Source organism: Bufo gargarizans, chromosome 7, assembly GCF_014858855.1.
Source record: "Bufo gargarizans isolate SCDJY-AF-19 chromosome 7, ASM1485885v1, whole genome shotgun sequence".
NCBI lineage: Eukaryota > Metazoa > Chordata > Amphibia > Anura > Bufonidae > Bufo > Bufo gargarizans.
The window spans coordinates 4,040,804-4,064,656 of NC_058086.1; the positions used below are offsets into that span (position 1 = coordinate 4,040,804).

The following is a 23,853-nucleotide window of genomic DNA, read 5'->3' on the forward strand; positions in this document are numbered from 1 at the left end:
CAGAGGTCATTGTACAAGGGAAAGATAGATAAGATTTGATAATCACCTATTGTGAATGGAGGATCCTCTTATCTATTCACAGAGATGATATCATTACAGTCAGGATTAGAATGAGTTTACTGCAGTAAAGTGATCTGTACAAACCAAGAAGTGGCGCCAATTATTAGACATAGTGGCCAGTGTGAAAACGGCAGAATTTTTCTGTTTTATTTAAACATATATAAAAAGTGGCATGGAAAATTAAAAATATATAAAAAAATAATAATAATATAATAAACATAAAAAGTGATTTAAAAAGCAGGTCCTTTTCTGATGACACATTACCTTTAATACCACTGCACTGGCGGTGAATTATGTAGGCGAAGGCCTAAATATAACTTAGGCGCATGTTTCGCCTAACAGTGCAGGCACTGCCCCCTTAATGGTCTCCTCACAGCATCCTTATCGGCGGTTCCCCCTGTAGCCTTGTATGGACCACCACAAGTTGCTGTAGATGGCCACTCTGCAGCCCCTCACACTTGCAAATCAATGTTTGTCAGCTGGAATTGCATGTCTTGGATCAGAATCCTCCAACAGTGACGGGAATATGAAGACACAAAAAGGCAGAGTCTTGTGCAGGATCATTTAAGATAAAAAGGCCTGCTGTATTTATTCAGAATACTCACAAGATGAACATCTTGTAAAAAAGATGTAGTAAAATGGTAGAAATCATCTCAGGATGGAGCTCATAAGTGCCCAACTAGTCTCACCTCCCAAGGCTTCTTCAGGCTTCTATTTTGAGCTGCTGAGATGATTTCTACTTCGTTTTATACAAGATGTTCATCTTGTGAGTATTCTGAATAAATATATGTAGCAGGCTGTTTTATCTTAAATGATCCTGCACAAGGATCTGTCTTTTTGTGTCTCCATATTCCTTTGACTGTTGGAGGATCGGGATCCAAGACACACAGTTCCAGCGGATAAACATTGATTGAAAGTGTGAGGGGCTGCAGAGTGGCCTTCAACAGCAACTTGTGGTAATCCATACAAAGCTACAGGTGGGACTGTCAACGAGGACGCTACAAGGAGACCATTAGGGGGACAGATTCTGCGTGATAGTTGGAAGATCGCTCCTTTGGAGTAAAGCAGGTGTATTGACATTGACTGCACTGCTGACCATTACTACCAATGTAGAGACATTTTACTTTATCCTAACAGTGATGTGCTTGGTGTTTTAGGTCCACATGTTGTGCTCAGGTCCTTACATGGTTTATGTTTTAATTCATGTTCTGTTTGCACACAGGAATGAGACCCATCTGAGCAGCTTGTTTGCACTCAGTTTTTACCATATTTCTGTTTTTTCTAGGTTTACAAAAACACAAAAAATGGAGACCTGAAGATGTGATTTTAAAGTAATGAGTACTATATATTACTCCTTAACATACCTGACAGGATAACAGGGTTTGGGGCTATCTTAGGTGGTAAGGCTACTTTCACACTTGCGTTTGATCGGATCCGTTCTGAACGGATCCGATCATATTAATGCAGACGGAGGCTCCGTTCAGTACGGATCCGTCTGCATTAATAACTTAGAAAAATTTCTAAGTGCGAAAGCAGCCTGAGCGGATCCGTTCAGACTTTCAATGTAAAGTCAATGGGGGACGGATCCGCTTGAAGATTGAGCCATATGGTGTCATCTTCAAGCGGATCCGTTCCCATTGACTTACATTGTAAGTCTGGACGGATCCGCACGGCCAGGCGGACAGCTGAACGCTGCAAGCAGCGTTCAGCTGTCCGCCTGGCCGTGTGGAGGCGAGCGGAGCGGAGGCTGAACGCCGCCAGACTGATGCAGTCTGAGCGGATCCGCATCCATTCAGACTGCATCAGGGCTGGACGGAAGCGTTCTGCTCCGCTCGTGAGCTCCTTCAAACGGAGCTCACGAGCGGACAGCAGAACGCTAGTGTGAAAGTAGCCTTAGGGCTATTGTTACACTAACCATTTATTTGTCCCATCTCAGATCTATGTACCACAGACAGTAGATTTGTAAGCACCGATCAATATGGCTCTTTGGTAGCCTGCTCTGCAGATGTTAATGTACAGTACTTTTGGAAAGTCTTCAGCCTCTTTCACTTTTTTCACATTTTGTTATGTTGCAGCTTTGTGCTAAAAAAATATTCCACCATCAATCTGCACTCAATACTTCATAATGACAAAATGAAAAGAGAATTTTAGAATTTGAGTTTTTCTTTTTTATGTATTTATCAATTTCTCCCTGTGGAACACCAGGTTTTTGGAAGATACTGTTATCTTTAGGAGCTGCCTGGCCTATTTTCACCATGATAAGGTAAGTATTTCAGCAGAAATAGTTGGGTCTCAGTAAGTTTGAGGTAATACAATCACATCTGCGGTTAGGTAGCAGAGTACTTGTAGTAAGGTGGTGAATCCCGGAGAAGACACTTTTAAAAATTGGGGCAGAATACCGATACAGAAGTAGTGTATCACTTATTTTGGTGACTTGTGTCAGTAACGTAGATAAATAGATCTCTGCTTAGGTCTGAAAAAATTAGAGCATGGCTCTTAGTGCAATCAGAGAAAGGGGTGGGGGGTCTGTGGTCTGGTGCCTCTAGTAGGATGTTAGCCTTACAGACCTTTGAGATGTGGTGTCCTCAGTGAAACCCTGTCTGTTGTTGGTTTATAATGAAGGGCTGTAGGTCCACGGGTTGATTTACCCCTTAGTGACCACCCATACGTGTGTTTACTGACGTAAACAAAGGTGGTTTTAGCTAAACGGCTGGCTTTAATCAATCATTACATGTACTTAAAATTGTGCATTAAAAACTATAACTTGTCCTGCAAAAAATAAGACCTCATACAAGTACTTTTATGAAAAAACAAAAAAGTTCTTGCTCTTGGAATGCAATTTAAAGAAAAAGGGGTTAAAGGAGGATTGGGGGCCGTGCCATGCGGGAAGTCCTCAGTCCAGCAAAAGGTGGATTCCTCTGTTAAGTTGCGCTTCTTGTGCGAGGGACCTCTTGGCGTTATGGGTCTCGTCCCTTATGTGCGCAGGTCACTATATTTTTGCGTTTTTTTGTGGCCCGAAAATAGAGGCCGGGGATTGGTAGGCTTCACTAGGCCTCAGCCTAAATTAGGGCGCCGGAGGTCCGCTGAGTCCTGGAGAGATCTCCTTAAGTTGCGGGTGGTGCGCTGGCTCTGCTGGTGTGCAGCCTGTGTTGATTAAGCAGGCGGACCAGGTCCGACGTTGCTCGATGGGCTCTGGTGTAAAGGAGCTCGCCAGGAAGCCGTCTACTCCCTTCAGTTTATTTATTTTTTTACGCTAAAAAGAATGTCCACTGTCTTTTAAAGACAGGTGATGCAGGTGCCAGGAGTAGTTCATCAACATCTGATTGATAGAAGTTTGACATCTGGTACCCCTGCCAATCAGCTGTTTGAAGTGGCTGTGATTGATATTGCAGGTAAAACCCTTTCTCTTGAATGGGATGAAGCAACAAATAGGCCATGTCATGAATGAGCATGATGTCACTGGCTTAGGAAGATGCCACAACAGTTACTGAAGTGCCAAAGCCTCTTCAGACAGCTGATGGGGGAGGGGGGGGGGGGCGGTGCTGGGAGTTGAACCCCCAAGATATTGATGACCTATTTTGAGGAGGATAGGCCATCAATATCAAACTCCTGGAATACTCCTTAATGCTACTGCTGGTTGGTTTCCCAGTAAACAGATACAGAAACTTCTTTTTTTTTAAATCAAATCATTTTTATTATTAATTTTCTCAATTTTGTGCATATATGAAATTAGAGAAATCCTCTGTGGAATCATCTTGTAATAACCCCAGTACACATGTTAAAGGTTCAGCTGGAAGTCTGATTTTATAGACCTTACAAATAGTATTTAATACTGCTCGCCAGAAAGGGCCCAAGGCAGCACATTCTCAAAACATATGGATTATATGTGCTTCTGGTATATCGCACATAGGGCAATTAGATGTGTTGCATATACCCATCTTATTGAGGAACATGTCTCATACAGTGATAGCACGGGTCCTTAGATAGTACCTCCGACCAATGTGCGTCTGTAATGGGACCTACCTCTCGAGACCACTTCTCCCTGACCTACAGTGGAAAGCGATCCTGATAAGCAATAGCCTATAAAAGACAGATATTGCTCCCTTATTCTCTCCTTCCTTTCTGATATGCTCCGCTATCATAGACGCTTGTATAGTAAGATCAGTGACTCTTCCTTGCACTGCCAATGCGTGACATAACTGTAAATACTGATAAAACTGATTATTAGTGAGGCCAAACTCCTCCTTCAGTTGTTCAAAGCTTTTGAGTATCCCATTAATATAGACTTGTGACAACCAGTATATGCCCTCATTTTCCCAGTTACCAAAACCTTCAAATTTTTTGAGTTCTAATAAAGTATGATGGCTCCAGAGAGGTGTAAGGTCACAGCATCCCTATATTTTAGTGACGTCTGTCAATTTCTGCCATACTTTACAGAATAAATTTATGCTCGGGATATTGTCTGGGGGACGAATAACCGAGCCAAGCTCCAGTATATATATCCTGGTGGCCTCCCTCCCATCAAATATGATATTAGTGCACCCACCGGACCCATGCTGCCTACTGTACCCCATGTTTTGCAATGTTGAGCCTGTGCCGCCAGGAAGTACAGCCATGGGTTGGGAATCGCCAATCCTCCATTATCCTTGTCTCTTTGTAGGGTTTCTAACCGTATTCTTGTAGACTTCTTGTTCAATTTCAGAGATGTAAATAAACCCTGTATTTTACACTGGGCTATTATGCAATATGTAGAGAAATTGTGGCATCAGTACCATTTTGACTAGATAGGCTCTTCCAATATCTGAGAGTGGCAGCTTACACCAACTACACTGAACAACAATATAAATGCAACACTTTCGGTTTTGCTCCCATTTTCTACATACAAAAAGACCCTTTACTCTCAAATATTGTTCACAAATCTGTCTAAATCTGTGTTAGTGAGCACTTCTCATGTGTGGTATATCAAGGTGCTGATTAGAGAGCATGTTTACAATGGAAAACTGCAAAGCGAAAAATAAAGTGTAAATGTCCCTGAGATGTCTTTTATGGAAATATGTGCATTCAAAACAAATATTAAATAAATAGAAATAAATGAAAACAAGCCAACCAAACAACCCAAATCATCTCCATTGCTGCCCTAGTCAATTGAAACCATACATACTGTATTACATATCAGAATGGTCAACACAAAAGCAAACCCATTTTAATGTGTCAATTTGGAACTGCAAAATAATAAAGAACATAATTTGAGAAAAAAAATATAGTTTGCTCCCAAATAAAACTAGAAAAAAAACTATTTCTCCGATAAACGGTGTTATGCATCACAAAGAAGGCCACAGAATTACTTTGGCAGCCTAAAAATACTAAATTAAGTGCCATTAAATCACAATGTGCATATTATCACAAAAAAGTCTCTAGTGCAATAGAACCACTAGCAGCCGCTTTACGCACCTCACCAACGTTACAGGATTTAAATATGGTAATATTGAACATAAAGTGGCATTATATGCAGATGATGCACTGTTGTTTCTAGAGGATACAGTAATGTCCATTATAGGGTATTTTGGTAGGATATTTGGTCTTCTAGTTTAAAACCGGAATAAATCAGTGTTGATGCCTATAGACTCACTACATAAACCATTAATGTCTCAAAATGTTAATATTAAACATGTACATCAATTTCAATATCTGGCTGTAGATGTGACTAACATTAATAATTTCAAGAAACTTAATCTATACCCACTGCTCCAGAAATTCAACAAAAAACTGCTGCCTGGAATAAACGTATCTGTTGTTAAATATTTTTCACAATGCTCCACTACGGCTTCCTCTTACAAGATTCCATAGAGTTAGGCCTCTTTCACACTACAGTTTTTTTTTTCCGTTTTGCGGTCCGTTTTTTGCGTTCCGTATACGGTCCGTATACGGAACCATTCATTTCAATGGTTCCGCAAAAAAACGGAATGTGTTCCGTATGCATTCCGTTTCCGTATTTCCGTTTTTCCGTTCCGTTAAAAAGATAGAACATGTCCTATATTTGGCCGCAAATCACGGTCCGTGGCTCCATTCAAGTCAATGGGTCCGCAAAAAAAATGGAACACATACGGAAATGCATCCGTATGTCTTCCGTATCCGTTCCGTTTTTTGCGGAACCATCAATTGAAAATGTTATGCCCAGCCCAATTTTTTCTATGTAATTACTGTATACTGTATATGCCATACGGAAAAACGGAACGGAACAACGGAACGGAAACGGAACCACAACGGAAGCAAAAAAACGGAACAACGGATCCGTGAAAAACGGAACGCAAAACACTGAATTCAACATACTGTAGTGTGAAAGAGGCCTTAAAGCTTATTTTAGGGACTTAATATGGAAGTAGGGGCATCCATGGTTGAAACTGGAAATCTTACAACATCCTTAAAATGGGGTTGGATTGTTTTACCTAATAAGGTCAATACTTTAAAGGGGTTTTCTCATCTCAGACAATGGGGGCATATCGCTAGGATATGCCCACATTGTCTTATAGTTGCGGGTCCCACCGCTGGGACCCAGACCTATATTGAGAACAGAGCCCCAAAATTGAAGGAGAGCGCACTGCGCATGCGCAGCCGCCCTCCATTCATTTCTATGGGGCTGCCGAAAATAGCCGAGCACTGGCTCGACTATTGCCGTCTGCTCTAGAGAAATGAATGGGAGCATGGGCTGCGCATGCGCGGCACTCTCCCATTCACTTCTATGGGAGAGGCGGGGATTAGCGCTTGGTGTTGGACAGACCCCTGAAAATCTTGGGTCCTCCAGCCACAGCGCTCCCCACTCCATTCTCGATACAGGTGCGACCCGCACCTATCAGACACTGGGGGCATATCCTAGCGATATGCCCCCATTGTCTAAGATGGGAATACCCCTTTAAGCGCCATGCTCATACCTGAGCTACTGAGATACTTTCAAATACTGTTTGATAGGGGAGATATCTTAGCATAATTCGAAGCAGGTTTTTCCCTAAGAGGAGAGCTAAACTTTGTACAGTAAAAGACAGTTTCAGACTGCACATAGTATACTCCTTTTCTGGGACAACTGCCAATTACCAAACTAAAAGGTTTTGAACTTTGGAAATCACAAGGAATCCTTAAATTTTCCAGCTCTACCACACCACTGTTTTTACAAATATCTTCAGCTGAGACATGCATTTGATACTTAGAAGAAAACTATATCCCTGAATATAAGCGACTGATCCATTCACAGCATCTATAGTACCTGCCGCACTAATTTCTGGGTTGATTTCCACTATATATAGAGCTCTTTTACAACTTTTTGGGAGATACAGGCTTTAATACGGATGCATAAATGGGAAAAAGACCTAGGGAATGTTTCAGAAGATCGGTGGTCTAGATTACTATATTCGGTTCCTACTTTGTTTTTAGGTGAGGGATATAGACTTTCGCAATTCAATATTTTTCATAGGGTATATAAAACTCCTGCTTTTCGCCTTCTGATAGGATGTAGACTAGATGCTAAATGTCCTAAATGTGCTATAGAAACAGCAGGTTTCTCCACATACTCTGGGGTTGCGATTATCTCTCCACTTTTTGGGACAAGAGCCTAACAATTATTTACATAGTATAGTCGGTTACACTCCAGCAAAATATGAAAGTTTGACTTTTAGGACTGGTGGAAGATTTGCCATTAGACACTGATCATAAAATAGCTGCTGGTCAACTATTATATATTGCCCATAAACTCATAGCCTATCACTGGATTCAACCATTTTCCCCTATTAGGAAGGATAGACCTAGATAAAGTAAAAACCTTGTTAATGTATGAGAGAATATATAAGAAACAAGAGGCTTATGCTAAATTTGAAAAATTGTGGGCTCCGTGGTTAGATAGCCCACGTATGGCGGCCAATTGTCTGATACGAAGTATAAAGATATTTCAATCATTGGATTTGGCAAAAATTTGCATTGTGCAAATCAAAGTTAATAAAGTAGAATTTGATCCGAATTTCAGGAAAAAATTTATTTGGCACAAGTCCAAATCTCCTGGCGCTTCATGGTAACAAATCAATTTTTCCTGAAATGGTGGTAAAAAAACCATACATACCTCATCTATTTGATCGCGGAGAGTCCGTTGTGGCCATCTTGATTAAAGAAAGTGCTCCAATTGTCGTGTGCGTTGATGTTTGACATCACCACATCATCACGCTGGGTGGGCGTGTTGACGTCGTCACGTCAGGGTGTGCGAGAATTGCTGCATTTTCTTAAATAAAGATGGTTGTGACGGCCTTTCCACGATTAAATGGATGAGGTATGTATTTTTTTGTTTTAGCTGCTGATAGGCTGCTAATAGGCTGAATGTGTCTCTCAGTGACTGCGATCAGTGTTGAATGCGGCATCTTAGGGGTTAAATGACCCTGTCCTTTTACCTGTGTCATACAATGGAATGCGATTCATTACGAAGTAATTCGTAACCAATCTAATTTCTTGTGGAAGTTCAGCAAAACAGCCAAATCAAATTTTTGAAAACTTTGCTCATCATTGGTAACAATATCTGAAACCGGTTCATTTCTCATTTTAATCTTTTTGATATCGAGTCTAAATGGCTATTGTGATGAATACCTCGTCATAAATTCAGAAATCAGAGCCAGCGTACTGTTCCCGGCCTATGATAAATCTGCCCCTATGTTTTAACCTTGCATCTTAGAGTAAAAGGTAGTCCTAGTAATGAAGGAACCTGCCAATATTTCATGTCGCCCAAGATTCGGGCAGCATGCAGCTAATGATAGGTTCCCTTTAATAAGCTGATTTATTTGATCTGTTTGCCTTACGTCTAATGGTAAATGACGCTAAATACGGAACAAGGCTGATGTCATTTATTTGAATGTTGGATATTTTTCCATCAACACTATTAATTGATTTTCTGGTAAGCATCTCTGACCTTATGCATTTGTGAGTGTATGCTGCCTACGTGGAGAATGTAACAGCAATACACATTCTGACAGTGAGTCAATAGCAGCAAGTGTTGTAATGACTAAGATGTTTTGCAGGCCCGGTAGTGAATAGTCCTCTGGCTGAAACAATGAAAAAATAGCATTGCCTTTCTTTGTTCAGGCTTCTGTGCATTCATGGAAAACCTCACTGGCATAAATGCAGACATTTAAGGTGCATTCACATATGGAGGACACTCTACAGATTTGTGGATTTTTGCCCTATAGGCTCTGCTCACATTAGCACATGGTGCCCTTTTAGGTGTCTTCACACACTAAAGATTTTGTACATAAATTCCATTTGTCTGAGTGGGGCAGAAATCCATGTGTTTGCACCCAATACAACCCCATAACTGGATCTGATTTTCATTCATAGAAATTTCTGCACAAAATCTCCCAGGTGTGAAGGCCGCCTAGGTGTGTGTTCACATGTGGCAGATGCTGGTGCAGATTTTCTTGCTTCAGATCTGCACCTCCAAATATTTGTAAGTTATTTATGGCATTTAAAGAGGTTTTCTGAGATTTTCATACTAATGATCTATCCTCTGGATATGTCATCAGTATCTGATTGGTGGTGGCCCCTTCTGATCAGCTGTTTGCTTTCCCTAGGCCAGTGACGACACATACATTGGTCTCATGGCCTAGGAGCAGCTCAGTCTCAGTCTTTTGCGGATCGCAAACAGTAACTTATTAATCACCAAACACATGAGCAATATGGGCTGGGCATAGCATTTCTACAGTATGGATCCGCAAAATACGGATGAAATATGTATGACATACGGATGTGTTCCGTGTGCGTTCCATATTTTTTGCGTCCCCATTGACTTGAATGGGGCCTCGGACCGTGATTTGCGGACAATAGTAGGACATGCACTACGTTTTTGCGGAACGCCATTCAGTGACTGAACTGATGACATCGTAAAGCATCCTGAACGGATTTCTCTCCATTCAGAATGCATGGAGATAAAACTGATCAGTTCTTTTCCGGTATTGAGGTCCTGTGACGGAACTCAAAGCCGGAAAAGCTGGTGTGAAAGTACCCTAACTTGGTAAGATGGACCATTTACATTATTGAGATAACAGGTTTCAGTGTTAGGGCTCATTCACACGACCGTGGTTTGGTTCCGCATCCAAGCCGCATTTTTTGCGGACCCATTCACTTCAATGGGGCCGCAAAGGGTGCGGACAGCACTCCATGTGCTGTCCGAATCCGTTGCTCCGTTGCGTGGCCCCGCAAAAGTTATGAACCATGTCCTATTCTTGTCCTTTTTGCAGACAAGAATAGGCATTTCTATAAAGGGCCTTCCGTTTCCGCAAATTGCGGAAGGCACACAGGCAGCATCCGTGTTTTGCGGATCTGCAATTTGCAGGCTGCAAAATATGACATGTTCGTGTGAACAAACCCTTAGTGAGGACCTGTCAGCTCTCCTGACATGTATCACAGCTGAACAAAATGCAATCCTGCCACAGTTTTATGAGTTTATATTTATTACTGAAAAAAAAACACAAAAACTTTGGAAAAAAATAAAATTATTCTTTTCATCTGACCCCCATAAATATGTTATAGTTATGTCTACAGAGCTACAGTATATGAGGGCTCAATGTGTTCCAATCTGTAGTTTTATACAGATGTGTGTGTGACTTTTTGATCACTTTTTATTCAGTTTTTTTTAAATCGGTCATTTTGGTATTTTTTTCCATGACGATGTTCACCATATGGGATGAATACATTTATATTTGAATAGTTTGGGTATTTTAGGATGCAGCGATGCCTATGATGTTTATTGTTTATTTATTTTAATGTCAATGATAGGAAAAGGAGCAATATGAATTTTATAATTGTTTTTATATTTTTTTACATGTTTTCTTTCTTTCACTTTTCTCAGTGTCACCCATTGCAGTTCATTGCCGATTTGGTATGTTCTTATGGAGTTCCCACCTTTATTTAATGCATTTGAAGGAAGTCTTGGAGACTGACAAACAAGAGTTCATGTTATTTTTTCCTAATAAAAGTTTTGTTTGAGATCAGAAAATATAGATCTGATTTTTTTTTTTCAGAAACAGTGTCACCCTTGTCCTTGAGCTATGTCTGGTATTACAGTTCGTTTCCAGTCACTTAAATGAGGCTGAACTGCAATACATTCGCATGACACAAATTATGGACAAAAGTAGTGTTACTTTTGTCCATAATTTGTGTCATGCGAATGTATTGCAGTTCAGTTCAGTTTTGAAAAATAAAAACAAAAAAAACATTTATTTTTTTCTACTTCTGAACATTCACCAATATGCCCAACTATAGTATCCCTTTAAATAAAAAAATGCGTTGCGGGGAATTAAGTCACTAATATATTGAGATCAGCATATTTTTCCAAATGTCTTTTTTGCCCATAGCAACCAATCACAGCACAGCTTTCATTTTACCAGAGCTGTTTACATAATGAAAGTCAAGCTCTTATTGGTTGCTATGGGAAACCAAGGCAATATTTCTTTGAGACGGGTTTTGATAAATGAGTCCCAGTATCTCGTCTCTTCATTGTTCTTTCCTCGGCTATAGCATTGCAGTCTGTCACAAAAGAGACCGCAACTTGTGGAGGAGTATGGTGACTACACCAAGGGCTTCCATTTTATCAAAGTGATTAAAATATCCCCTCCTACTGAATAAATCAGTGTGACTATATCCGCTCTGCACAAATCATACATAAAGTACAGGAGAAGACTCCACATTGAAGGAACCCTCTTTCATGTGGTAATTTCCGTTTAAATGGTAAAAAACATTGGCTCAGCCTGAGCTTTTATAGCCAAGAAAATGGTTTCCTATTAATTCCTTCAATAAATAATTCAACCTCCTGGAGCTTCCAAATCGTCCTGATGGATTCCTATAAAGTTTTGAATTCTGTGCTCCTGAACCATCATGTGGACATATATGGTCTAATGAGAATTACACCAGCTCGTGCTAATGAGACAGAAGACTCCACAAGCTGACAGCTCAGCAGAGCGTTACACACCAGTAATAAACCGCACACCGGTAAGACGTGACTTCTGACTCCAGTGATGCTTAATTATTGAATGGAGAGCAAGGCTGAGAGAGCGGAAGTAATAGAAGTGTGGAGCTGACAGCTGCAAAATGTATCATAGGAAGTCACTGCTGAAGACCTGCACAAAGTGTATATATATTTGTAGAATGTGACAGGTTCACAGCATATATATATACATACACTCACCTAAAGAATTATTAGGAATACCATACTAATACGGTGTTGGACCCCCTTTTGCCTTCACAACTGCCTTAATTCTACGTGGCATTGATTCAACAAGGTGCTGATAGCATTCTTTAGAAATGTTGGCCCATATTGATAGGATAGCATCTTGCAGTTGATGGAGATTTGAGGGATGCACATCCAGGGCACGAAGCTCCCGTTCCACCACATCCCAAATATGCTCTATTGGGTTGAGATCTGGTGACTGTGGGGGCCATTTTAGTACAGTGAACTCATTGTCATGTTCAAGAAACCATTTTTCCAGTCTTCAACAGTCCAATTTTGGTGAGCTTGTGCAAATTGTAGCCTCTTTTTCCTATTTGTATTGGAGATGAGTGGGGCAGAAATCCATGTGTTTGCACCCAATATGACCCCATAACTGGATCTGATTTTCATTCATAGAAATTTCTGCACAAAATCTCCCAGGTGTGAAGGCCGCCTAGGGGTGTGTTGACATGTGGCAGATGCTGGTGCAGATTTTCTTGCTTCAGATCTGCACCTCCAAATATTTGTAAGTTATTTATGGCATTTAAAGAGGTTTTCTGAGATTTTCATACTAATGATCTATCCTAATGATCTATCCATCTGATTGGTGGTGGCCCCTTCTGATCAGCTGTTTGCTTTCCCTAGGCCAGTGACGACACATACATTGGTCCCATGGCCTAGGAGCAGCTCAGTCTCAGTCTTTTGCGGATCGGAAACAGTAACTTATTAATCACCAAACACATGAGCAATATGGGCTGGGCATAGCATTTCTACAGTATGGATCCGCAAAATACGGATGAAATATGTATGACATACGGATGTGTTCCGTGTGCGTTCCATATTTTTTGCGTTCCCATTGACTTAAATGGGGCCTCGGACCATGATTTGTGGACAATAATAGGACATGCACTACTTTTTTGCGGAACGCCATTCAGTGACTGAACTGATGACATCGTAAAGCATCCTGAACGGATTTCTCTCCATTGTGCAAATTGTAGCCTCTTTTTCCTATTTGTATTGGAGATGAGTGCTACCCGGTGGGGTCTTCTGCTGTTGTAGCCCATCCGCCTCAAGGTTGTGCGTGTTGTGGCTTCACAAATGCTTTGCTGCATACCTCGGTTGTAACGAGTGGTTATTTCAGTCAACGTTACTCTTCTATCAGCTTGAATCAGTCGGCCCATTCTCCTCTGACCTCTAGCATCAACAAGGCATTTTCGCCCACAGGACTGCCGCATACTGGATGTTTTTCCCTTTTCACACCATTCTTTGTAAACCCTAGAAATGATTGTGCGTGAAAATCCCAGTAACTGAGCAGATTGTGAAATACTCAGACCGGCCCGTCTGGCACCAACAACCATGCCACGCTCAAAATTGCTTAAATCACCTTTCTTTCCCATTCTGACATTCAGTTTGGAGTTCAGGAGATTGTCTTGACCAGGACCACAACCCTACATGCATTGAAGCAACTGCCATGTGATTGGTTGACTAGATAAATGCATTAATGAGAAATAGAACAGGTGTTCCTAATAATTCTTTAGGTGAGTGTATATTCTACTGTTTTCAAACCAGCGCCTAGATCTGAATTATTTTGTAATTGAATGTAATTAGAAATTTAGCACAGCCACTGAGTTATTCAATAAAATGTATCTGTATAGCGCCACCTGCTGTTTGTTTTTTTTTATCTTATTTCTTTGTCCGACTCAATAAATAAAAAGGCCACACATGCTCAATTTCATCCTTCAACTGCCTCCTGAATTCTGATAGGGACAGCATGGGCATGACCCATTAGCTGCAGCAGAAAGGACACTCCCCTTGAGCTACTAGCTTGATATAAATCTAGAAGAGCAATGAATGGGGAGATCTCTGGATCCATGTGAGGCACAGGGCTGATTCTAGCTTTGTTAGAAAAAAAAAATCATGTACTGTATGATGTCTGATAATATATATATTTTTTTTACATTAGTCATGGGAAAGGCCCTTTAAAGGGGCTGTCCAGGCCCTAAAAAACAAAAAATCACTTGCTCTGGTTGTCTCGCCTCCTGTGGTGTATCTTATCCCTTCTGCTGCTCCTGGTCAATTACATCACTGTCGAAGACAGATTGGCTGGCAGCAGTGAAGTGTGAGAAGTTTTCATGTCACGAGTGGGATAGAGGAATACACCGCAAGATCCAGGACCACCAAAGCAGGTGATTGTTGTTTTTTTTATATAATTCACACACCATGCCTGGCCAGCCCTACTTTTTTCAGTCCCTGGACAACCCCTTTAAGGGTAACCTCCTATAAACAGGTGACATTGCGACAATCAGATCACAACTGGTGGCCTGAAAAATAAATTATCAATATTTAACAGCAGTACAAATTAGGTGCCTGTAGAATCGGCTGAGTTTTGGGGGTGCCAATTAATAGTAAATTACCTACAATAGCTACTTGATCTTTCAGACAGAACTGTCCATTGTTAATGAAACATGTATGATAGTCTACACAATAGATGTTTATCAGGAGAGTTACTAAGGTATTTATGGCCATATTCTGGTCATATTCTCCTTGCACCATACAGGCTAGTACCTGAGATCAGGAGTCTATAACATATTGGTACTATTAGACTATATTCACACAACAGTGAAAATAATTGCCATGAAAAACGAACACACTGACAGTTTTTTATGGCCATTTTTCAACCATTTTCTAGTCGGCTGGCCATTTTTAACGGTCATTTTGCATTCTGCATGATTTTCATTATACATAATGTCCCCCATAGTGGCCCCTAGCATAAATAATGTTCCCTATAGTTGTCCCCAGCAGTAAAAATGGCCCCCAAAATGACCCCCCAGCATTAATATTGTGTAGCATTTTTTTAACTCCAAAAAAGGTGAGTTCACTTCCAAACGGAAACTGAATGGAGTCAATTGGGGTCAATAGAGTCTGTTCAGTTCCATTTAGGTTAGTTATGTGCCCTATCCAGAAATTCCACTATTTCTGTAGTAGATTTCAGGTGTAATGTGTACCAGTTTTCTGGCAAAATGACCTGTTCCCTCCCACCCACAACTCGCCCACTTTTTACAAAAGTGGCGAGTGTCAGAAAGAGAAAATTTGTAAAGTCTGGCAGAAACCAGGACTTGTGCTGAAATTTGCTACTTTTTGACTCCAGAAAACTGATGAATACACTTAATACATTTTCCACATTTTTTTTACTTAAATAATAGAATTCTGGCTACCTGCAGCCACCACTAGAAGGCGCACATGGTATAAGGAATTATGCTGCTTCTACTGAATTCAGTGCTAAAATAAAAATCTATGTGTAAGAAGTGCCACAGAGTTGCTGCAGATAGAACACATTTTACTGTTTATATCTTTGATTATGTGGTTTGCTCAATCAAGATAGGGTTTCTGTGTACTAGACCCTACTACTACTACTACACACTCACCCCCAAAAAATAAAAGTTAACAAGTTAACCCCTTGTTCATTAACATAGTATCTCAATTGTCATGCCCCTTAATATATTACCTGATTGTTGAGCAGTTTATACCTTGCTGATGCACTGCTATAAAAAATAAAGCTCTTGAGGAGTTCCTTATAGATTGGCAAAATTATACTAAAATTATATAATCCTCTGAATAAATGAAATTATAACCATTAAATGACAGTAGCGAAGTGTTGTTTGTGCCCCCACTCTACTGCAGATCAATTAAAGCCAGAGGAATTCATGTGTAAAGGCTATGGACACTTTCGGGGCAATTTTTTATGACTGCATTTTACTTACAGTATTTGGGCAAATTTTTTTTATTTTTTTAACTGGTCTTCATTTAAAATGTTCAGCCATTTCTGCGGTACAAGGGTTAAAAATCAGTCTTTTTGTAAGCTGTCACAGTCTGTTTTATTTGAATACCCCCCTTCCTTCAGCTGATAGCTAATGTGTAGCTCATATATCTGATCTCATAAAAAATCATTATAGCTCAATTCTTATCAAACTTATAAGAATGTTGCTTAAAAATTTTCATGGGGTCAGATGAGAGATAAGCGTTACACACGAACTGTCAGATGACGGGGTTCAAGGAAAGCAGACTGTGACAGACAGATTTTTAACCCTTGTTTCACAGAAACAGCTGACATTCTTTAATATCAATTAAAATATATTTTAGCCCAAAATGAGTAAAATGCAATCATTAAAAATGGACCCAACGGTGTACATACGGTTGCCTTTAAAGCAAAACATGTTAAATATTTTCCTACATTGTGCATCCAATGTTTTTCAGCTATTCTAGTTTTTAGCTGAAATGTATGTGGGAAAATACTGTGCTAGAGTAACAAAAGAAGATTTTAGAGTTTAGACGATATTGATGACAAAGCTGCATAATTTTGCATGTACAATATTAATCATTCTGCCACCTAAAACTTCCACTGTTGAAAGCATATTATTGTAGGATCAGTTTCATTTGGTGACTTGCTGGAAATTGAGATTTGGATTGCTTCCTAGTACTGCAATATTGACCAGTTGAGTAATTGTCTCCTGGTGTGCTTACCATTAAATATATCAGCCTGGCAACCATGTTTGATAAATGTGTCACTGTGACAGCGCCTTTGGGTGACCATAATATCAATGGCAGTATCAGTGTTAATCACCATGTATACAAATGGGTAAACACATTAATGATACAAGGTATACTAGACGATCCTTGATAATTGGCTTCTATCAGACAGCTAAACAAATTAAATTCATGTCACGGTCTCTAACGTGACAGGTGTCATAAGATCTAAGAGACTGGCTGCACGTGATGTGATCTGACAGCCTCTTTGTTTTCAGTTTTTCAGTGTTGTTGCTGGCAATGACCACACCTCATGTCTCAGGTGTAGCTTAGTGGTCATTCCAACTCCTCTATTTAGTCTGGCTTCACCCATCATGCTATGCAGTTGATAGCTTCAGTCTGGTATTGGAAGTGCTGGTGTGTGGTCCTCTTCTGAGTTCCTGCTCGTCCATTTACTTCATAAGTTAAGTGTTACTTCCCTTTTTATTTTGTTGTTTCCCCTCTGTCTTTTGTTACTAGGCCTCAGGGAGATGCTGGTTCTTTCATATTGGAAGGTACGGGTCGTCTCAAGCCCTGACACTATTGCAGGGCAATTCAGGGTTTCCAGGGTCATAGGTTCCAGTGTATGAACATTCCTACCCTCAAGGTCCATTCATACGGATAGGAGTCAGGCTTAGGATTAGGTTTCCATAGGTGGTGTCCGTTTACCTTTCCCTAGCTTTGAGGCCTAGTTCCTTTTCTCTTCCCTCCTGTTGTCAGTGTGGTGTTCCCTCCCACATCACTAACATGACAATTAAGCACAGTCCTATAAATAATAAGAAATGAGAGCTATGTGTCTAGATCCATGGCATACAGGCTCTGACTTCACATATCACAATCTGTTTTTCTTCCCATCTACTTTACACACTCCACCATTCATGTTTCATAGACACAAGTAACTGCATTTTAGAAAGGCACCGCTCAGCATCATTTCACATTTCACTCAATTGATTCTCCAGGTTGTAATGAGAAGACTATTGGGTTCCTGCGACAAAGGAAGTCTTCTCTGTTGGAAAATCAAGATTAAGGAGAGGTGCTAATGAGACGACGTAGAGAGTGTGCTGGAGGGAGGCCGGAAAAGGATGTGGAATTCATTATATTTATTCTAGTATAATGTACAGATGTCCAACAGATAATGCTGGCTAGGAACTGTGAGACAGAGATCCAACAGATACTAATACAATTGTATGCTGTTAAGAATACAGAAATGGTACATGATATCCAGAAGAGAAGCATCCAGTAAATATTAGCTGGATAGTACTCACTCTAAATATATCCATTATATGGTTTAAAATAACATCTGTAATACATTATTTTTGAGGTGTTGTCTGTTCAGGTTCTGTTATCTATCTATATGCGATGTACCTTCTATATAGGCAGACCATGCAACTGCTATGGGGCCCTGGAGGGGGATGGGGGGGGGGGGGGTATGCTGATCTCCTTCCTTTTATCTAGGCAAGAAAACAATGTTTTTTCATGAACTGGCTGCTAGGTGGAGCTGAGTGCAAAGAGATCAATGGTAAGTATAACAATTCCTATGCATTGAGCTCCCCCTAGTGGTGGCTGCAAGCAAACATCTTTGTAATAGAAGAGAAGCAGATTTACCAGTGTATATAGTGTATATAGTGAGAAATATGGTGCTGAGAAGGAATGTAATCGAAAAAGAAAGTTTATCCAGCTCACCATAAGCGTTCGGTGCACGGAGAGGACCGGACCCGTCCCTTGTACAATCAGAAAAATAAAGGAATATTCTCCAGCATCCGTCAGTATTGGTCGTCTTTATTGTAGATCGCTATAACAGTACATGCTTCAATCTTCACCACCGTCCACCACAGGTTAACATGTTTCAGACTTGGAAGGTTATGATTAAAAACCTGTGGTGAAGATTGAAGCATGTACTGTTATGCCTATCTACAATAAAGACGACCAATACTGACGGAGGCTGGAGAATATTCCTTTATTTTTCTGCTGAGAATGAACACCATAGTTGTGAATCACCTGCCATAAAAGTCAGAGTAAGTGGTTGAGGTGGAAAGCAATGTTTTTTAATACAATTTTTGATTCAAAATGTCTTCCACTTATAAGAAAAATATAAATTTGGCAGAGAACTGGGCCTTTGCAACTTGTGTTCTGTGTTGCCTCAGAATGATTGACGCATGCATATTGGGAAACTAGCTCGGACAGGGGAGTCGGGATCCATACTAAGTTTTGTGATGGGGCCCTATAAGATCTGTGTATGCCCCTGCTATCTATCTATCAATCTATCCATCTGTATGTCTATCTATCAGTGTATCCATCTATCATCTAGCTAATCTATCTCTCTTCTTATATGATCTATCACAGGGATGCTCAACCTGCGACCCTCCAGCTGTTGCAAAACTACAACTCCCAGCATGCCCTAAAAGCTGTAGGCTGCCCAGGCATGCTGGGAATTGCAGTTTTGCAACAGCTGGAGGGTCACAGGTTGAGCATCCCTGATGTATCAGATTCTATCTCTATGTAATATAATCTATTTTTTATTCTATTTATCTATCTCTCTATCTTCTTATATGATCTATCAGATTCTGTCTCTAGGTAATATGATCTATCGCTCTTATATGATCTATCTAATCTTATCTATCTAATCTATCTATTTAACCATCTATCATCTAGCTAATCTAGCTCTCTTATATGATCTGTCAGATTCTATATCTAATATGAGCTATATCTTTATCTTATATGATCATCTATCTTTGTGTTTATATCTTTTCTTATGTGACCTATCTCTTTAACATCTCTGATCTATCTATCATCTATATGGCTGTCTGTCTATCTCTCTTATGTAATCTATCTATCGATTTATCCATCTATCACCTAGCTAATCTATCTCTCTTCTTATATGATCAGATTCTATTTAATATGATCTTTATATCTATCTTATATGATCATCTTTCTCTCTCTTTTCTTATGTGACCTATCTTATATTATCTATTTATCATTTATATGGGTGTCTATTGATTTAACCATCTATCCAGCTAATCTCTCTTCTTATATGAGCTATCAGATTCCATCTCTATGTAACATGCTCTATCTACCTATATATCTGTCCGTCTCTCTGAATAATGTATTGATAGGATGCTTCCTTTCATATCTGTTGCATGTCCTTACAATGCAGTAGTTATTACTCTTTTCTGTGCTTTTTAATATTCATTATTGTTGCCTGTGACTGAAGTCCCTTTATTGTCTGGTATATATTATCAATGAACTTGTTGAATTATTTATATCTACATACATTTTCTGTACTAGAGATGATAATTAGATGTTGCCTCTAGCACTGGAGATAGCTCTTATATGTTACTGCCTTAGAAATGGGAATATACCGTATATTCACACATAGACTAGTCAAGCAAGATTAAAACTTGAAAGTACAATAATACTGAAATCCTTCCCAGATGTCATCATTCACTCTTCTATATGAAAATGTAGCAGAGGTATTTTATCAATGCCGGGAGGTGGAGTTTGTCATCTGGTACAAAATACACCAATGTCATTGCCCACTGAGTTAACGAATTATCCCAGTGCACAAAAGAAACAGTTAAATGGAAATGCCAACCTTGCTACATCTTCAGGAAAATACCAGCTATAACTTAGTTAGACCAGTCAACTATTGTATATGCCATCATGTATATTTTATGAACAAAAACCTACTTCTCCCTCAAATAAATGACATCAGTTTGCACAAGTTACTGCCCAGGCAGGCTGATCACGCTCAGTGGTGTTGCTTCAGCAGTTTGTAGCCCTTTTTTTGCAATGCTGAAGTCTGTAATTCATATATGTACATAAGACTAGTCTAAATATTCTAATAGTCTAATATTCAGTCACCACAGGAGTGAAGCATTAGATATAAACTGGCTACTAATAAAACCAGTATTCTTCTTATTATGTTGGAATATCTTAGTCACATCCATGACATGTAGACATTGTCCACTAGTCAATATGTCTACATGGCCTTTGTGTCTTCCTCTCTGGCTGACTGCTAACGTCTTATTTCAGAGAGCACTTTCTATATTTTTCCATTGAGTAATAAAATGTCTTCTCCTTTAAGCACAGTCTTGAATTACATTTCTACACAAGTCTCAGGAGAGTCAGTGATGGCATAGGTGAATGTGCATTTATTCCTTTGCAGATTGTAAGCTCTTGCGGGCAGGGTCCTCTCCCCCACCCCTTCCTGTTCCAGTCTGTGATTAGTTTCTTGTTGATTGCATTTTATATTATGTATGTAACCCCCTCTTGATGTACAGTGCCATGGAATAAATGGCGCTTACAAATAAATAATAATAATAATAATTCCTTACCTCAATCTTTTCAATACGATCTTTCAGTGTCCTGACTGCCTCTTCCAGTTCCTGTACTGCTTGGGGGGAATCCAGAGGCAGGTCTCCCATGGCTCCTTCCTTGTGCCCCCATCCATCAGCTCCCTCCTGGTAGCCCTTATCCAGCCCATTCTCACAACGATTTAGCTTCCCTGTGAGCTCTCTGATTGCCTCTTGATCAGTCAGGATCTGCTTTTTCTGCTGCAGCACCGTCTGCCTCAGCTGCTCTGCTGTGTTCTGCAAGGAAAGCACCTCTTCCCCTGCAGGCTGTGGGGAGTCTCTCTGCACATCAGAGGGGCACTCCATGGCCAGAGGTGTACACAGGAGCCTGCTGAAGCTTGGGCCACCCTGGGACTTGGATCCGGAGAGCTCAAGAAATGCATCCTTTGATCCATACAATGTCTTAACACCATGGAGAGCTCCTAGGCTCTTCTCTATGGGAGCAGCTGGAGAAGACTCATTTTCAGCACCAAGGACAGGTCCCTTGGTGGCTGGGTGGACACTGGCTATAATGCATATGATGGCACCAAGGAATGCAAGCATTCCTGCCACCAGTAATACAGCCAAAAACTTCAGGGTGACAGCTAAAGTGGGGCCCCTGTGTAGAAAAAATAGACCAACACCCCTAGAGTTATTAGCTGCCTGTGCGAAGAAGAAGCGCTTGCTCTGTCTGCAGAGAGTGTGCCTAAACAGATGGATGAAGAGCAAGCCCTACTCTCTCTAGTGCACAGTCGTTGCTTGGTCTCTGACTTAGGAAGGGAGGGGAAGATTGGACGTCATTACTCCCTCCGCCTTCTCTTCATTTTTTTATTCCTCTAGTGAGTTAGCTCTGCTCCATTTAACTCCTTGCTGCTCAGTATAGTATCAGTTTACCCATTGCATACAAAGCCTGAGAAATCCCTGATGTGCAGACAAAAAACTGCTTTTATTCATTCTAGAAAGCAAGCTGATACAAAGGTGCACAGAAAATGTGGCCTGTCATATAAAATATCCTCTAACAGGATATGTGTCACTACATAGTATACTAATATACGCACGACCACATAAAAACACCACATATGAAAATGAGGTATCTAGTGCCTCATGCAATCAGTCATTAAAGACGAGTAACAAAATTATTCCCAGGTGTTTTTAGCATTTTATAATGAATCAATCACAACAGAAAAATGCCTCTAAAACATAGTTCAATCCGTAAGTTAAAACCAATAACTATCAAAAATGATCAACCAAAAATGAAGCAGATTATTGTGTTGCAACAACCATATTGGGTCAGACTCAAGACGACTGGTGTTTAATTAGTGGTTTGGTAGCCCAAGGAGAGATCGACCTAGCCCTGGGGTCACCTGCCCCAAAAGTGGCAACCCTACAAAGCTGACCCTAATGAACCAAAGCAGAACAAACAAAACACAGGTCCCCCGCCGCCATTGTGAGTCGGTGTGGATAATTGTATGGTATTAGTGTCTGGCCCAATAGGTCTGTTGCAACCCTGTAATCTGTTTTATTGCTGGTTGACAACTGCAATTCTGATATTTGTTGGTTGAATTTATTAATTTCATTTTTCAGCAGTAATTTTTATTTTTTTTGCCTTCTTTACCTTGCATTATTCAGTGATTTCTTCTATATACTATATATGTATGTATGTATGAATATATACATCGTATATATATATATATATATATATATATATAATATTTGTGGTCACAGCTTACCTGGGACGCTACCATCTACCTGCCTAACTAACTAAACTAAGCGGCTTGAATTGTGCCATAACCGCTGCGTAGGAAGAATTCTAAAGAGGGCATACCCTGCAAGATGTTTATAAAAAGAAGGGCGGGATGGGAGGATACACAGCACAGTCGTCACACCCAAGGGAGGTGCCTGCCTGGTATATAAGTGCTGCTGATGCCCCTCTCACAAATGCCTGATATAGCTGCCGGGTTCAACCCTAAATTAGACACCAGTAAACAGACACCAGTGGTGCCGTGGGAAATGGCAAGAGAGGACTCTCTGGGTCTTGGTCTGTTAGTGCTGCCAGTAACTGCTGAAAGACACGGACCAGGCACCATGAATGTATATTGGAAAGAAAGTGATTTGTGTAGGGAGTCCTGTTTGAGATGTTTTGGTAACTGGTAAGGTAAGCGTGTAACCGTGGGAACTCGAGCTCAGCTGGGAGAGGCTGACAAAACTGCTATTGGCGGAAGTGCATGTGCACTCGCCTGGCCTCAAAAACCTGTAGAACGCTAAGTAGATAGCGGCTTTAAGCACTAGACTGGGGAGTGCACCAAAAGGGGCTCTATCTAGCATGTAGAGTTGTTGCGATACCAAATTTTTGATTCGGTTTCGATACCATGAAAAAGTATTGCGATACTCGATACCATTCGATACCACGCGAAAAAAATAAACCAAAAAAGCCACGTGCATTCCGCATTTTTAAAAATGGCGAATCGCGCAGTTTTTATTTATTTTTTACTGTTCCGGCATTCACCACCTAGATTTTTTTTTATATTTTAATAGTTTGGACTTTTCTGACGTGGCGATATGTAATATGTTTATTATTTATATATTTAATATGTGAAATTGGGAAAAGGGGGTGATTCATACTTCATATTTTGGTGGGGGTTTTTTAACTTTTTTTTTTTACACTTTTTA

At 40.3% G+C, this 23,853-nt stretch overlaps 1 protein-coding gene across 1 annotated transcript in view; it reads right to left on the minus strand.

The window, feature by feature from the left end:
- Positions 1–21,783, minus strand: part of NPTXR (neuronal pentraxin receptor) — a 30,531-nt gene extending 8,748 nt beyond the window's left edge. The window contains exon 1 of the mRNA XM_044301136.1: positions 21,187–21,783. Within this exon, the coding sequence (XP_044157071.1) occupies positions 21,187–21,747 (561 nt within the window). The 5' untranslated portion in view covers positions 21,748–21,783. The remainder of the gene's footprint in view (positions 1–21,186) is intronic.
- Positions 21,784–23,853: the final 2,070 nt, after the last annotated feature.